At 41.9% G+C, this 17,449-nt stretch overlaps 1 protein-coding gene across 8 annotated transcripts in view; it reads left to right on the top strand.

Moving 5' to 3' along the window:
- Positions 1-17,449, top strand: part of myo9aa (myosin IXAa) — a 103,527-nt gene that overhangs the window by 78,753 nt on the left and 7,325 nt on the right. For 7 of the 8 annotated variants that reach the window (XM_081605025.1, XM_081605027.1, XM_081605029.1 and 4 more), the window contains 17 exons: positions 2,695-2,817; positions 4,145-4,294; positions 5,212-5,519; positions 5,901-7,409; positions 8,084-8,177; positions 8,377-8,592; positions 10,377-10,474; positions 10,581-10,711; positions 10,813-11,036; positions 11,128-11,244; positions 11,338-11,526; positions 12,786-12,836; positions 12,957-13,068; positions 15,616-15,674; positions 15,839-16,031; positions 16,110-16,238; positions 16,349-16,454. In XM_081605025.1, coding sequence (XP_081461151.1) covers positions 2,695-2,817; positions 4,145-4,294; positions 5,212-5,519; positions 5,901-7,409; positions 8,084-8,177; positions 8,377-8,592; positions 10,377-10,474; positions 10,581-10,711; positions 10,813-11,036; positions 11,128-11,244; positions 11,338-11,526; positions 12,786-12,836; positions 12,957-13,068; positions 15,616-15,674; positions 15,839-16,031; positions 16,110-16,238; positions 16,349-16,454 — 3,809 coding nt within the window. The remainder of the gene's footprint in view (positions 1-2,694; positions 2,818-4,144; positions 4,295-5,211; positions 5,520-5,900; positions 7,410-8,083; positions 8,178-8,376; positions 8,593-10,376; positions 10,475-10,580; positions 10,712-10,812; positions 11,037-11,127; positions 11,245-11,337; positions 11,527-12,785; positions 12,837-12,956; positions 13,069-15,615; positions 15,675-15,838; positions 16,032-16,109; positions 16,239-16,348; positions 16,455-17,449) is intronic. The other variant, XM_081605030.1, reaches the window with a different exon arrangement.

Genomic DNA, 17,449 nt, shown 5'->3' with positions numbered 1-17,449 from the left:
TAAAATAAGTTAAAACTCCATTACAAAATCCAGCAAAATGTAGTTTGATCTCATTTATTCACTGGAGAAAAATCCCACATCTGTTGTTAACAAATTCAGAGATTTGACAAAGATTAGAGCAGTGGTTCTTAACCTTTTTTGAGGTACCGAACCCCCCAGTTGCATATGCGCATTCACCGAACGCTTCTTATCCCCCTCCCCGCCGACACACAAAATACACACAAAATACTTTGCGGTATTCTGATTTAGTAATGTAATTATATTAGCTGTGTAACCACCCCCACACCACTAGAGGCAGTACTAACCCCGAAAAGATGCGACTAAGGAGCAGATTTAGACTATAGAATTTGGTAAAAACTGTGAGCTTTGCTGAAGTAATTAAAGACAAAAGTTCAAATCCATGCTGAGAGTGGAGCTCCTTCAATCAGTGCTCATCCGCAGCCCTGATTAGCTAAGCAATGTAACGTGATCCTCTGCAGCAAGTGATGGCAAAGCAGGGCGTCATCATGACTTTACACAAGTGTGTCTTTACCTCCGCGGCAGAGGCTCAGCCGAACCCCTGAAGACCTACTCATCGAACGTTGTGATTTCATGTTTTCATAATTTACTGCTGTTCTCAAACACTGAGCTTTGGAGATTTTTTTTTGTCCCCATATTTACTTTCTTCACCTTTGTGAGTAAAATCCAGGAGAATCGAGAAAATAACTAAACTAACTTTTAGTTACATCCACTTTAAATGGTTAAATGGTTTAAATTGTTCTGGTTGCCAATAATTGTGGAGTTGGTAATTTTTGGGGAAAAAAAGTCTTAATGTGGGATTTTTTTTTCTTCTGAATATATGTATATATATTTTTTTCATTAAATTGTGTTGGGGTTTTTGTTTCTAAATCGTCAATGCGCGATTATGCAGCTGACTTTTTCATATCTACTAAAGAAAAGGTGATTATGCATGAAGGGTGCAGTACATCCTACAGATAATTCCTGTCTAATCCCAAAAAGGCTACAAATGTGTCGGATTAAAACCTCCTGTAAAGGTTCAGATTTCATGTCGTTGGTTAGTATCCAGTTTGATTTATGAGGGAAGCCTCATTCATGTGTTTTTAAACTCTCTGCTCAGAAATCTGGTTTTCCAGTAAACAGTGAGGGTGTTGTGCAGATGAACCCGTTTTTGTACGTGACCTCGTGTCGGCCAAGAAGATTTTTAAAACTAACAGAAACTGAAAAGCCTTTCAGGTTCTCGAGAGCTGGAGTGCCAGTGATGATTTATTTTTTTTATGTGTTCTTGATTCATTGTGTGTTGGGTCTGAAGGGAATTTGTGGGGGTGGGAGATGGCAGCCGTCTTTAACCACGCTGCCTCTCTGAGGAGTGATGTCAGCCCCGTGAGAAGCGCTGCGCTGCTAATGAAGCGAATGGCGGTGAATGCAGATGGGCGTTAGTTGCTGGACAGAAGACAGTCGGGAGTGGCTCACTTCCACTCCTGTTTCTTCTTACAGTAGTTTCCATTTTCTGGTTTTGTTCACTTGTGCCAATAACCTCTTGTGCCAAGATTTTAGATAACGAATAGGTCACCTTATTGGCTAGACATTGAGTTATCGAATAGCATGTCTGCTTTGGGTATTTCTTTCATCGTGTAAATAAATATTTTGTTGTTTTTGGGGGGGGCATTATCAGACATATTTCATCAACTTTGTAGTGATCTGAAATAATTGAGGGAAATAAGATGAAGGACGTTTAAAAGCTCTGAACTATACCAGTAATTCTATATCAAGGCAAAAGGTATAGAAATGTTAGCTTATGTGACTAACGAAGCCACATTTGTTCAATCCATCTTTAGGAAGTATGAATAAAAAAACACAAAGAACCCCACACCCACCCACTTGCAGATTACTTGGATGTTTAAACGTTAAATAGAGAAGGAAAATCAAACACTACCTCATCGTACGCACAAGGATGTGAAACCAAGGAAAATTTCAAATTTTACACTTTTGGGCCACAATTCTCTCCCAATGTTGAACAATTTTTCTACTTAAAACTGAATATAAAAACTTCATTGTCTGTCATTTTATCTCTTCAGGTCATGGTAGACTTTACATCATCCTTAATGTTAACAGGCACACATGAGTGAAACTTTCAGTGGCGAAGGAAAGAATAAGTGTTCTGGTGATCTCACTCCGATCATTACTGCAGCAGACATTTTCATTCACGGTAAATTCCTCAGCATGCTTTGTGTCGTGTTCAGCAGTAATGAGAAATATCTTGTGGATGGGATCACTCTGATGGACGCTGCTGGTCAGGACAGACCCTCCTCATTGTGCTCGGGGTCTCAAACACGCCCCATGCTGGTAATTGCATAAACACGGCATCTGTGCGCCTGTCCAGCCCCCCTGCTGCTCTGAATTGTGTTCAGTTCAGGCAATGAAGGTTCAGTTTAAAGAAATGGATGTATGATGTTTGAATCTGTATGAAAATGTATATATATATATATTTTTTTTTTTTTTAACCTAAAACCGGATGTTCCTCACTGGTTTTCTGCATTTGAGTTGCATCATAGAGATGCTGCTGATCGGCTGCTGCTGGTCCAGAGTCGGTTCAATTGGCTTTCATTGATGTAAAATGTTCCATCTGGAAATGGGACAGAAATCCACATCTGAATTGATATTTCAGGTCGTTTCCATAATCTGGTCTTTTTGTAGGACTTTGTTCATCACTTCAGTGTGCTGCTGCCGGAGGGAACCCGTTCCACGAGGGAGAGCATCCAGGGAAGTATGGATCAGCTGGATCTTCAACCAGAGGGCTATCAAGTGGGAAAGACAAAGGTACGTAACCGTCTCCGTTTAGCGTTGGCCTGATCCCTCATTATTTTCTATAGTTTTGAAGATAATGAGGGGTTGTTTTATGTTGAATCCAGAATATTCTTTAGCTACTTGCATGTAGAGTTCCTCAAGGCTTTGTACTGGGGCCTTTTTTGTTTTCAGCAGTTATTTTGCCTTTTTACTTTGAAGTGTCCCATTACAACACTTTGTGGACGCTATCCAGGTTCATCCAGTGATTTTAAAAAGGAAAGTTATGAATATCCGGCTGGTTTTAGCGGCGTCCCTGCACCAACAATACAAGCTTAAGTAGTTCCGTAGCCTATTTATTGAAATAAGGTATGTTACGCAAGGAACAGTCTTACATAAAGATCACTGAATATTATGTATTGATAATTTTTTTTTTTTCATCTTTTTTTAACTTTGAAAAAACATTACAAACTTCCCAAATCTGAGTGTCTTTGCTGCCAATTTTCCTTTAGCTTGAACAAGGAAATGTGCACAAATAAAATCAGTTTTAGGCAGATTCTCATAGCTTTCTTTTAGTTTCTCCTAAATGTTACTTTTTATTAAAGGTTCCAGTTGCTCAGGTCTCGTCTTACAGCCAGATGGCCTTACATGTTTCACTCTACAAATGCAAAGCGAAGGCGATCCCTAGCTTGTGCGATAATGTACTATATTCATCCGTTCAATCACTGCTCAGAGCTCAGAAAGGTTCAAGGCACCAAAAAATTAATTCATTGGTGTTAATTTTGAGGACAACTTGACATGTAAATATAAAACCTCTGAGTGGGAACGAGAAATTAATATTTGACTTCATTGAGCTCCAAGAATGATTTGTAACATGGCTACAAACGTGTAATAAACGGCTTTGTATTGTTTCATAGTATATAAGTTGAGTTATACTTGTGCTGTATTGAACACCTAAATAAGACACTTGGGCAGGTGATTATATATACCTGAAGCCATGAATGAATTGATTTGTGTTTGGGATGATGTGGTATTACCTGGAAGCATCTTGTCTTTGAAAGAAACAGTATGTAATGAAGATATAACCTCATGTTTGGTGTTTTTTAAGTCGCAGCTCTGAATGGGGTTTGATAGAGGGGTCCATGCTTCTGGGATGTGTCTGTATAATTAGAGGATCATGCCTGACATTCTTCCTTGCTTATATCTGGTCTGGGATTTCTTGGCCACTGTGTGTGCGCTTTTGATTCAGGGTTTTTTTTTCCTTCTTTTTAATAAAGAAATGTGTCACTTTGCTCACTGCCTTACTCACAGTAAGCATGTGGGCCGGCCCGTTCTGACTCCATCTCGGCCTTTCCCCCCTCAGGTGTTTTTACAGGAGGCCGAGCGTCAGCGGCTGCACGCCGAGCTCCACAGAAAGGTGCTCAGACTCATCGTCATGCTGCAGCAGCAATTCAGAGCTCGGCTGGAGAGGAAGCACTTCGTGAGGATGAGGGAGGCGGCGGTCAGCATCCAGGTGAAGTGTTTTTATCGTCACTGATCTGATCCGCGGCAAAGACTGTCTTTAGTTCTGTTCCAGTGATTATTTCTTTATTTTATATATTGGAATTGCTGACAAAGTGGGGCTTTAGCCTTCTATCGTAGTTATTGTAACATTGTCAAAATACAATTTTGGAAAGAAAGATGTGTGAGGACACATGCGTTTTTTTTTTTTTTTCTTGTTTTTTTTTTTTTGTCAAAATCACTTTGGACAAAAAGCGACTTTGGACATTATTTTAGGAAGGTGACAATATAAAGGAAAAAATACTAAATGTCTTTTTGTCTTGTGTGAACAACAGGTGTCACAAGATGAAGTTCATAGTTATATAAAAACAACTTTTAGTATCCAGAGGGATGCTTAAATGTGACATGTTACAAACATTGTGCTAAGGTACATAGAGTCCAGTTTGAATGTAATAATACATTTTTGCACAATAACGTTGATATAATTTGTGGACTCTTTTTTTTCCCCATAAGTAGTTGTTTTTTAGGTCTCAGTTTTATTTATTTTCCCGACCCAAAAAAAAAAGAAAAACACAAGATCACTACAAATAAGATGATGTGCTGGGACAAATTTAAAGAAAATCTTGTAAAAAATCACATTAAGGCAATAAAAAAGGAAAACTAGTGTGCATAATTTCAATTAATTACAGTCAAAAGGAGAATGGAAAAAACTGAAAAATGGCCAACGATGTGGAAATGCGACTAATAAAAATTTATGCACATATTGAGCGTGAAGCTGCTTGAAAGCCATGAAGTGGACATGTTGAAATTTAAAATGACATAAACTTCATGGGATTTCACAAAAGATATTTTAAGAAGTTTATTTTTCTAGAAATTTACATTGCTTAATTTTATAAATGTTTCAAAACAATAATTCATACCTCCTTACAGAAATGGTGGCGAACGTACCGGTCCATGAAGGAGGAGGAGTATGACGACCCCGGTCTCCAGGAGAGGGCAGCTGTGTGTCTGCAGACCCACTGGAGAGGCTACCGGGAACGTCAAAGGTTCAGGCAGTGGAGAGAGGCGACTCGGGTTCTGCAGAAAGTGTGGAGGTTCTGGCTCGGTCGGCGCTCGTCCGCAGCCCTGGTCATTCAGGCAGCGTGGCGCTGTCACCAGGCCAGGGAGTCCTACCTGCGCTTGCATGCTGCTGTGATTCAGCTGCAGGCATTTAGCAGAGGTTTCCTCAGCAGGCAAAGGTAGGACATACTGGAAAATGTTTAGTGTGAGAGGATGCATGTGAAACAAAGAGTCCTTATGTTATAGTTTCTTTCTGAAAATAGCTTCTAGGGGTAGATGACAGCATGGTTTTGCTAAAGCTTGTGGGGGGACAAAAAGCAGCTTAATCTTTGCACACAGCACCAGCAGTGTATTTGGGCTTTGTTCTGTGTGCAATCAGACTGGTAAGTTCATACCATGACGCAAACAGCCCAAGCCAAAGCAGCTCTGTAATCGGCTGCTGAGCTCCCGAGGGCAAGGCTTTGTACTTCTAACTTCAACTCTGGAGTTGGTTGTTCACTTTTCATTTCTGAGATTCTCATCATAGCGTTGAAGTAACGCTGGAACTTCTCGATTTGCAGCTTCAGAAAATTGAGAGAACAGCGACAGGAGGAGGAGGAAGACCTGGTAGAAGGAACCATGGGGCTGGATCTCAGCACCCGGGAGGAGACGCCGCTAAAGGACACCGCTAACGAGGAAGAAGACAGCAACTCTGAAGTAGAAACCGAAGAAAACTCCTCAGTCCCATCGTCAGCTTTGGTGGCGCAGGATCGGGCGAGAACTGTGGAGGAGAATACCCAGAAAACCACTCGCTCCAAACGGGAGAACCGGCGGATGAGGGAGTTGGAGCAAGCCGAGTTCAGCCTGGAGCTACTGAAGGTCCGGGCGAATAGCGGCGGAGCTTCGTCTCCCTCCGAGGAGCAGCGTTGGTCTCTGGAGCTGGTGCCGCCGGCTAGCCCGTCTCTCCCTTCACCCCAAGGCACGCCTGACAGTGAGAGCTCCAAAGGCAGCTTCGAGCTTCTCATGATGGACGAAGAGCCGCCCAAGGCTATGGAGGAGACCATGGACGGCGAGGACCCCAACTCCCCTGTCCCACCTGCTGCTCCTGAATCAAATGTGGAGAACGTTTCATCAAACCCAACCCAACCACAGGAAGCTGGAGCTGCTTTCCCCGAAAGAAGCCAGAGTCCACCCGCTCACCCACATCCGCCCAAAATCCAGAACTACCTCCCCACGTTTTACGTCCCCGCTCGCGAGGGCGGCAGCGTCATCCCCAAAGATGCAACTACAGCCACCGCCGCAAAGCCTCTCAAAGAGAAACGAGAGTCGTCACGGCGCCCGGTGGTTGTGGTCATCAGCATGCAGAAAGAAACCCCGCTAAGCAACGAGCTGAGTGCCATCATCCGTCCTCCGGTAGACCTGAGAGATACCGCCGCCCAGACGGGCGATTCTCCGCCTTCGTCAACGACGACCGACCAGTCTGTGATAGAGAAGCTGGTGCAGCTGAACGAGCAGAAGGAGGAGCGACGGCGCAACCAGCAGCAGCAGAACGAGAAGGAGATGATGGAGCAGATACGAAAGCAGAAGGAAGTGTTGGAGCAGGAGCGCATCAAGTATGCCCGGTATGAGAAGGAGATGTTCGAGAAGCAGCGAGGAGAGGCCCTGCACAGGATCCAGCAGAGCAGGCAGGCCGGGCCGGGTTCTGCCAGAACCTCCACGTCCACCAAAGGTCCCCGGCCCAGCTCTCTGCTGATTGAGAAGACCTTGGGTCAAGCTCCTCACGGCAGAACGCAGTCAGACTCCACCTCACCTCCGCCTCACTCTCCGGTCGCCACAGGCACTCACGGGAGCTCCCGTCCTGCCCATCTGCCCCTGCCACCGTTCTCTGCTCCTACGGAGCGACGCAAAGACCACCGACCTGCCACCGAAGGCTGGGCCCCTAAGCTCACTCTGGAGACCCGAAACGGAGCAGGAGTCGGGGTGAGAGTAGCCGGCAAGAAGCCACAGAGTCCGGAAGTTACATCAGTGAGTCTGGCTGACAAACCAGGAAACATCTTCTTCTCCCCAGACGACAAAGTGACGTTTACCCCGTGAGTGTGCTCTACCTTTCTAATCTTTTATGGTGCCAATTAATGGTGGATTTCAGTTAATGATTTGCAATGCCCTTATCTGAGTACTCTGATATGCTTTGAAAGGATCACCTGCTAAAATTACGTCGTTAGCAAAAAGGAGCCACGGCAGTTCTAAGATTCATTGATGAAAACTGCAAAATTTTTGCACATATACACTCTTTTTGTAGTACTAATTTTACATTAATAAAACATATTTATCTGCTTTTTGATAAGCATCTTAATCTGAATTTGACTGCTGAAAAACTTATTGCTCAGGTGGGAGAATCTGTTTACAGAACAGCTATGAGAGGTACACTCAACAAAACAGTTCTTAGAAGAAAACCACAGATGAAAGAGACAATATAATAGTAAAACACATCAGAGGTTGCAGAAGACTTAAGAGTGGAGCAAAGGTTCACCTCGCAGCAGAACAATGACCAAAAACATCCAGCCAGAATTTATAGGTCAAATTCATGTCGGGACGTTTCAGCCAACATCTGAAACATTGGTCCAATTGAGACTCTGCTGCGTGACGCAGTATGGTAGAACCTGAGCCATTTTCTAAAGAACAGTGGAGGAAAAATGTCTCTATAGATCAGGATGGATGGATTTAGCAGACTCATATTTAGGTCTGTGCCTCTTTTATCCATCAGATTTGACGCCGACGCTAAAGGACAAGCTGTGACTGTTCCCAGAGAAGGACCCACACTAGCTTTGAAGCCGTCTAAAGCAACAAAGGCTCGGGATGTAAGCAATCTGCTGTTTACATGGCATGTGTTTGTATATGTGTAGGTTTTGTGTTGTGGATGTCTGAACCTTGCAAGGGCGGCTCCAACTCCAGCTGAGCCGAGCTGAAGGATCCGGGGAAGACTATTGGCCGGTGCTCTGCCGGAGGCCCATGCAGGAACTCTTTGCTCATGCTGTTCTCACCTCTGGTAAACTCCAGGTCAGCAGCGCGGGCCAGAAAAAGAAAGCCAGAATGGCGCGGACGCGCTCAGACTTCCTCACCCGCGCCTCCAGCCTCGCAGCTGGCGGCGACTCAGAAGAGGACGACTACGGTGGCGACAGCCTCACCAGCCCACGCCACTACACTCTGCCGCTGTCCAAGCAGAACTCCACAGAGGCGGGCCTGAGAGAGGCCTGCTTCAGTGACTCAGACATGGTACCCCCTCCAGGCCAGCGGTGCCCCCCTCTCTGCTCTTCTCTCTGGCTTTTCTAACCCACTCAGTAGAAACAGCCTCGATCTGCATCTCACTTCTGCCTCAAACTGAGCTTATTTCTGGCTTTTCCTCTTTAAAAGCACAGTAAGGGTACTTTCACACAGCAGGTCTCAATGCTCACTTCTGATTTTTTTTACTGAAATCTTTTTTTTTTTTTTTTTTGAATGTGTGTGTGTGTGTTTTCATTCATACTGATAATTAAATGCGCAATTTAATCAGGCTTCCGTGTAAACGGTTTATGACCCGAAACAAAGAACGTTGACGTCACACAGCAGCGCGTTGTTTACAAAAGTAATAATCATTGGAGCCATTTATGGATCAGTGTTAAAATTATTCTTCAATGGGAGAGTCGACAATATTGTCACACAACAGAAAGTTAATAAAAAGAAAGTACAACTAATGGCAATGTGGAGCTGCAGCTTCTTAGAGAAGTGTGTTTTGATGTGTAGTCAGAGCCGAGAGTGGTGGGATTGTTGTGTGATATGCTTCAGTGACACAGACGTCTTTCATAAGTTCAGAATCATAATTTTCAGCCATTGTTTACATCCTGATTTATCACCTCTGGCTTTTTCTGGAGCAGAAGTGTGGATGTCTCACTTATCACTTATGGAAGTGGCACAAATATGATTTTTCTTTTGTTAAAATATCAGATTTGGGCCATTCAGACTGCCATGAAAATCTCTGTCACATATGGGCAGGAAAAACAGAAGCAGATTTGCCTCTTCTAACTCTTCCAGCTACTGATTGACATTTCCAATCAGACACCTCATCTATTTGAAAATCTCTACTTAAAACCATTTGTTTGCTTTTGTTTTAAATGTCGATTTTAGTGTTTGAAGACAGGAATGTAGCAGCAGTATAGTCAATCTGTTTATCTTAGCGATGTGTAGGACTCATTGTAAATGTATTTTCACAGAGGTTTGCTGCTGTTTATCTTCTTCCTAACAGCTGCTGGTTCTCTTGGTGTTTCTCCGAAATTAGCCATGTTTGCATGTGACTCATACACTTTCTCTCTCCTCACTAATCAGACTTTGGAAAACCTTTAAACGGAATGTAATCTGCCTGCGCTTAACAAATTATTTCTCTTTCCTTTGTTTTTAAACTGCCTTTTATTCACATATTGTACAATTTTCACAGTTTGGTTGCAGTTTTAAAGTACTGCTAAATTTTTACAAATTGAATCAATGTTTTCAGCAGTAGGACGGCGCCATCTCCTGGTGGAATATTGTTTTTTTTTTTAGTGTAAATTTTCAGTCATGGCCAGACGTTTCTATGCTATACGTTTGTTTTTCCTTGCTACCATTTTGGTTTATAAGTACATCAAATGTATTTAAGAGTCAATACTTACAGTCTTTGACCTGCTGGATAAATAATAATGCTCAGTTAAATTCTGAGTTTCCTGATCAATTTGGCTGAATTCTTAATTTTACAATCTTTCGTCCGTTTTTTATCACTGTTTTGTTGAACACCTTGATTCCTCACCTTGTTGATGGAGGCATTATTACTTAGATCTTTCATTAAGCTACTTTTTTGGAACCCCACACCTAGATTTAAGAGGTTCATTAGACTTTTAATAAGTATTTTAGCAACCTCTCCTTCCTGGTTTTTACGTGCAGATTTTCTGAAAAACTTAAGGCCATGACTGAATTTTGTAGACTTTGTGGAACTAAAGCTTCATTTGTAACATTTGTTTATGTATTTGACATTTTATCTCTCCACCTTTCAGCCCTTGAGCTCAGAGGAGCAGAAAAAGCTCCACAAAGCCATGTCATCAGGAGATCTAGTCAAAGTGGAGTCGATGCACAAACATTCACAAGACGGAAGGTTTGTTGTTGAAGTGCACCTGTCTGTTTTTAAGAAATTTATTCAGAATTTACTCCTATCTCTTTGGTCTTAGATGTGTTAAAAGTTTCTCTTTTGGATGGTTCAGGGTTCGTGGGAAGATGCGCTTCTGGGGCAAATCGAAGTACGGGGATAAGAAGACGTCCAGAGAGAAGCTGATCTGCGGGGCTGATTCGCTGGATGGAGACTATGGAGAAACTGGACCGCTCCTGGGGGATGGTGAGATGTCTTTTTTTCTTCTTCTTTGTTGTTTGTGTTTTTATCCCGCTGTCGTGTTTCATTTCATTCTTGTCATAACAAAGTGTCACTGTTTCACGCAGCGGGCCAGGAGAACATGTCGCCTCCCTGCAGTCCTGACCCGACTGTGGACCGAGGCTTCAGGGACTTGAAGGAGAACAAGGAGCCGTCCCCCAAGGTGAAGCGGAGGAGGAGCGTGAAGATCAGCAGCGTGGCGGTGGAGCCGGCCCAGTGGCAGAACGACGCGCTGCAGATCCTCTCCTGCATCAACGACTACAGGAGCATGAACGACTTCCTCCTAAAAAAGGTACATCTTAGTCACGTGTGTGCGTAAAACGGAGTTATACACTAAAATGCAGGTGAAATTCTGTTGTTTGTGATGATACGTTGTACTTTAGATCAATGATTTGGAGACTGAGGACAGTAAGAAGGACACCATGGTGGACGTCGTCTTCAAAAAGGCGCTGAAGGAGTTCCGCCTGAACATCTTCAACTCCTACTCTACAGCGCTTGCAGTAAACCATTATATCCCTTACATGCATTTTATCCTGGAAGCTGTATTTCTTAAATGTAATCCCTTGTTGGCTCTTCCTGTGTTTTCTCTGCAGATGGATGACGGTAAGAGCATCCGCTATAAAGACCTTCACGCTCTGTTTGAGCAGATCCTGGAAAAAACGATGCGGCAGGAGCAGAGGGACTGGAGGGAGCCTCCCGTCAAAGTTTGGGTCAACACATTTAAAGTTTTCCTGGATGAGTTCATGACGGAGTACAAACTGATGGACGGCGCTCTCAGCAAGGTAATAGTTTGGGGAATTTTACTGGATGGCAGGACTGGAAAACTTTTATTTATTTTTTTATTTTTTTGAAGAGATGGCTGAATTTTTCTAGCAAATTTTGTGCAGTAGTAGTAATCCCAATTTCTTTCATAGAAAAAATAATTCATGTTCTCTAAAAATATTTTTTATTATTATTCTACTCAAGTTATATATTATGTCATGTGGACCCAGGTCTGTCACAACAGATTTTGTTGAGCGATTATCTCAAAAATTATTGCGATTAACGATAATATTGTTTGAAGAACATTTTAAACCGATGTAACGTTAATGACGTAATAATGCAAGCACATCCTGCCAAAAATAGATACACTTTATTTTCAAAAGAAAACTTAACATTGGAACTGGAAAACAAAATAAACAAAACAACCAAAAACAAAAATGAAATGGATTCTCAAAAACGCATTTGACTAAAAACTAAACGCCACATAAAACCAAAGTGGAAATAAAAACTACATTCAACCAAAAGAGTACAGATTATGAAGTCTGTACACTGTATTGCCCTTCAATAATCAATAGATTTAGGCAGAGAAGATGGGATTATCCGACTACCTGACAGGTTTTTAAAAAAACATAATATAAGAATAATAATTCAAGAGCAGGATGAAAAATATTTTTAAAAACTTCTCATCATTAACAGTCATTAAATATTTAAATTATGAGCAGAGGTAGCTCTGCGTTAAAGACAAAATGAGGCGTCTTTTGAAGTCTTTAGCATCATTAGCACTTTGTTAGCATAGCTAGCATGTTTAAAGTAGCATTCCCTGGACAACGTAGAGCCTTACTTTAACATGTTCAAATCCAGCATGATTGAATTTTGACGTCCTTTGTTCAGCCTTCCTATTATCTGCTCATGTGCTGCTCTGGTGGCCAGAATGAACCACTGATATGGTTCAGTGTGTTCATCTGTAAATCCCTTATGATTACCAGATATAACCAACTTTACATTAACTCTTTAATTAGATAAACCATTCACATCGAAGAGTATTGTTGTTTGCACAATCTATTAGCATGTGGAGTATTTGCTGGTCTGAAAAAAATCTAATTTTTGTTTCTAAACGGCAGATCACTGATGAAGGCCAAGTTTGCTTAAAATGATTGGATTCTGTGGACGTCTCTACTTTATAATCTATTCACAATTGTGACTTTTCAAAGGTTTAGAGACACAAAATATCTATTAGCCAAAAATAATGATCTGTTTTTTTGTTTTTTTTCTAATGTAGCCGCTTCCTAAGCCTGAACGTAAAAAGCGAAGGAAAAAGGACACCGATATCGTGAGTCTCTTCAGTCTCTCGTTTAGTGCCTACTTACAATAGCACCATACGAGTTGTCCTTGTTTACAGTGTTAAATGTCAAGAGGTTTAACAATAAACACGCTTTGCTGCCCTCTTCAGGTAGAAGAACATAATGGACACATCTTCAAGTCCACTCAGTACAGCATCCCCACATACTGTGAATACTGCTCCTCTCTCATCTGGATGATGGATCGCGCCTGTGTGTGCAAATGTGAGTCGGCAGATAAAATATCCAACATCAAGATAATATATTTTACATATTTTAAAAGAATAATCAAGACATTTGCTTTGTCTTGATATCGATTGCTGTTTTCTCTTGAGATTTGTTCAGTTTTTAATTACTTCCTTTTCTTTTTTTTTTTTTTTTTAAGAATTTTCACCCACAAAAAATGTCCTGCAGTTTCCTTGAAGGAAAAATGCTTTCAATGTTACAGGGGGAAAAGAAGTTAATTGTTTAGACACCGAAGTTTTTTTTGGTTTTTTTATGATGCGTAAATGCCATTGAAGGAGATGCTCTTGGGTGGAGTGTTTGTAAGCTGAAAACTACCACAGTTTTTTATTTTGATCCATTTGAAGAACTGAAAGAGAAAACTTCAGATTATTATTTTTGGGTTGTTTTTTTTTGGCAGATCAGAGGCTAAATTTAATAATCTGACTGGATGATTGACAGGAGGATCTATAGTTGATCAGTTAAAAATGCACATGGAAGAAAAAGCTTTTTCCAGTTAACAAGCTGTCACATTTCAGGTCAAGTGTATTTGTATACCACATTCAGCAACTTTGCAGTTCAAATAGTTTTACATCATAGTAACCAATTATGCAACAACCAACATTACGTTTTGACAAATGGTATAATCTAAAAATCATCATATAAAATATACGGATCAATGTAGGGCTGTAATGATTCCTCAAATGATGCGAGTACCTCGATTACTAAATTTATCTCCTTCGAAGCTTCGTTAAATTGTATTTTATTATTTAGCGCACCGCATTCCGCCCGGGTCATTATTTGTGGTGGGCAGCGCTGTCACTTCTGCCTATGAGTTGTTGCTAAGTGCTAACAGCATGGGGTTGAATTTTTCGCTGTTTTATGATGTTTTGGGGGACCAATAAGAATTGTTAAATTGTCTGAGAGAGAGATCAGATTATTCGTAAAAAATAATCTATAAAGTACTCGATTACTAAAATATGCTTTTACAACAACCCAATACATTAGTATTAAGTAGAACATCAATGTTCTACTTAATACTAATCATAGGCAACTTTATCAGTTGGGGTTTTTAGTTTAGATTTAAAGGAAGTCTGCTCGAGATTAGTGTTGAATAAGGACTGAATGCTGCTTCTCCATGTTTGGTTCTGGGGATGCCGAGCAGAACCAGAAGACCTGAGCGGTCTGGAAGGCTGATACAACAGCAGGTCTTTAATGCATTTTGTTGCTAAGCAGTGATTTATACATTAACACAGAGGTTCCCAAACTGTGGGGTGCGCCCCCTACAGGGGGCGCTGTGCCATTGCAGAGGGGCGCAGGAAGCCGTCTGGATGGAAAAAAAAACAAAAACATAAATGCTGTATGCGCTGGGTTTTTATCTTAGGAATAACAGAGAGTTGGCCATTCTATGTCAATTTGATACAGTAGGGGCTTCCACACTTCCCATATCTTTGTCTTCTGTCACTTTTATCAGCAGTTAAAACTGTTTAATCCGTTGTTAACATGTCGTAACCTGTTTGTCCAAACCCCCTTTAAACGCAACATGAGCGCTAAGTCACTTGCACTGGGTTTAGACCTGTGCGGCAGTGAAGGAGACCTGCTGCTGCTGTGCAGAGCTATGCAGGTGTTAGAATCATGGCAGCAAAACGCAAAGAACGTTTCACAGTTTTTCCCCCAAACTGACTGTTGAGTAAAGCTGTTGGATGCAGGTAATGTTAGCTAAAAGATGACTAGCTAGCTAATATCCATACAGCACCGTAAGCATAACAAGCAGCCTGTAGGCTACTGATGTTGTCTATGTCCAGCTGCGTACATTCATTTTGCCCCCAAAAATGTTAGAGACAGGGAGTCTCTAAGAATCCTCTAAGAGCCCAGGAGAAAAAGTTTGGGAACCACTGCATTAACAGAAGTATTTTTAAAACATGTTCTGTGGTCTACATGGAGAAGACATTAGAGCTGGGGTGATGTGCTCTGTCCTCCTGGTTTCAGTGAGAACGCCAGCAGACGCTGCAGCTGTCTGATTGTAGTAATCAGCAGTGGTGTGATTACTGTGGCATTTCTTACTTTTGTGAGCAAAAGTAAAAAGAAAAAAGCAACTTTCAGCTTGCCCAGATGGGAAAAAGATGAACTCATCAGCACATTATGTGTGCAAATCAATTGTTTGAAATCAAGGAAACCTACTTTTTTTTTCCTGACAAGCGCCAACAACCCTTACACACACACACACAGGCTGTGAGCGTGATGAACACACACACAGGCCTCAGTGGTCAGGCTCTGCCTTCTCTCCCTCCTCATTCCCTAATCAGATTGTTTTCAACTGGACTCATGAGGTCTGCGGCTCCGTGTCTCAGGAGATTTTTTTTTCTTTTTTCACACAGCTTTTCCTTTCTTCCCACAGGATGTTTTCTTCGTGCCAGCCAATGCCACTTTGTTCCTTTAAGCAATAGATTTTTGTTGCTTTTGTCAACTTGAAGTGAATAATGAGGAGACACTGCCTCTCTGTGGATAATGGGAATGACTTGTTTGATCTGTCTGGTTGTGTCCATCCAGTGTGTCGGTACGCCTGCCACAGAAAGTGCTGCCAGAAGACGACCAAATGCAGCAAGAAGGTGAGTCGGCCATATTCAGCTATGTCACGATCACCTCCCGTGACATTAATCGTGTTTTCCACAAAGTAAATGGTTTGTTTCGCAGCCTACTGAAGTCATTCTAGATAGGCTGTCAATGTGTGGTTTTTTTTTTTTTTCATGCGTTTATGTTTGTGTGTGGACAGTTTGATCCAGAGCTGTCGACCAGACAGTTCGGAGTGGAGGTCGCTCGTCTGACTAACGACGAGCGGACGGTTCCTCTGGTGGTGGAGAAGCTGATCAACTACATCGAGATGCACGGCCTCTACACCGAGGGAATTTACAGGAAGTCCGGCTCCACCAATAAGATCAAGGAGCTCAAGCTAGCACTAGACACGGGTAAACGGCTGCAAGAAACTTTACGTAGGTGGCGTGATCAAAAAGGATGTGTAACACTTCCACCGTTTGGCCTCGCAGATGTGGAGAGCATGAATCTGGACGACTACAACATTCACGTTATCGCCAGCGTCTTCAAGCAGTGGCTGAGGGACCTGCCCAACCCGCTGATGACGTTTGAGCTGTACGAGGAGTTCATCCGAGCAATGAGTGAGTGCCAAGCACCAGCGCAGTTTAGTCTTTGAGTTGCGTCTCATCAGGGATTATGAGACAGACGGGCTTTTGTTTTCTGGAGCTGTAAACAGAGATTTGGCTTCTAGGTTTGCAGGACAAGAAGGAAATGATCCGGGGGGTTTACTCCGTCATAGACCAGCTCAGCAGAACTCACCTGAACACTCTGGAGCGCCTCATTTTTCATCTCGTCAGGTCAGAAACCATTTCTTTTTCCCTTTCTTTTGTTCACAAAAGTAAAACATCCTGCGTCAGAAAATTATTTACAAAGGCAGTAGACCAGGGCGGCAATTTTTGGGGTGGCTCAAAAACTGTGTTATTGTTTAATCAATACTTCTTTTTTTCCAGCAAACTTTATTTGACATGAGTCATAGAATACGAAATGCATGAAAAAGGCAATATTCATGTTTGTGAAAATTGTGAAGTTACAGTATGTTTTCGGGGAACAGCATCAAGCTATGCATCAATTCAGATCCACTGATGTTTGCAGATCCCAGACTAGGCCCCAAATCTGGCTCCAGCCCAGGAGCCCATATCTTTCTAAGTCTGGCCCTGAAAACACCCCCTGAATTTATTTAATGCTTTTATATTTCAGTTGAATTTTAAAGAATTGTAGACATACACAAACTAGTCTCTAATGTGTTGAATGGTTTTTTAAAATATTCAGCTGAAATCGATTTCGCCTAAGTGGTAAATATAGTCAACCGCTATATTTAATATCTATATAAACACAGCAGCATCACTACTTCAAAATTCTTCATATGGCAGAAAAAATAACACTGCACTTCACCATGAATTAGCCATTCCTACTGTAAAGCACGGTGGTAACAGCATCATGCTGTGGGTATGCTTGTTTTTGTTAAGAAAGTGGATGGAGCAACTACAGAGCAACAGTGGAGGAGAATCTGTGAGAGGCTGCAGAAGACTGGGGTGAAGAGTCACCTTCAGTGGACAGATTGTTCAGTAATCTTGAAGAAAGGAATAAAAACTTCAGGTTCTAGATGTCGAACGCTGGTAGAACCATACGCCGAGTTTCAGCTGTCATTGCAGAGAAAGGTGGCAAAAGTATTCACTTTTTTTGATTGAATACATGCTCACTAAGTCATTTGCAAAAAAGGACGCTGAGTATCATTTTCTTTCTATTTCACAGAGAAATCTGATAGAAATACATTAAAGTTTGTGGCTGTAAT

This window comes from Poecilia reticulata, chromosome 3, assembly GCF_904066995.2.
Source record: "Poecilia reticulata chromosome 3, P_reticulata-male-v2, whole genome shotgun sequence".
Taxonomy (NCBI): Eukaryota; Metazoa; Chordata; class Actinopteri; order Cyprinodontiformes; family Poeciliidae; genus Poecilia; species Poecilia reticulata.
Note: the sequence above shows the minus strand (reverse complement) of the source record. Positions and strands in the feature narration are given on the sequence as shown.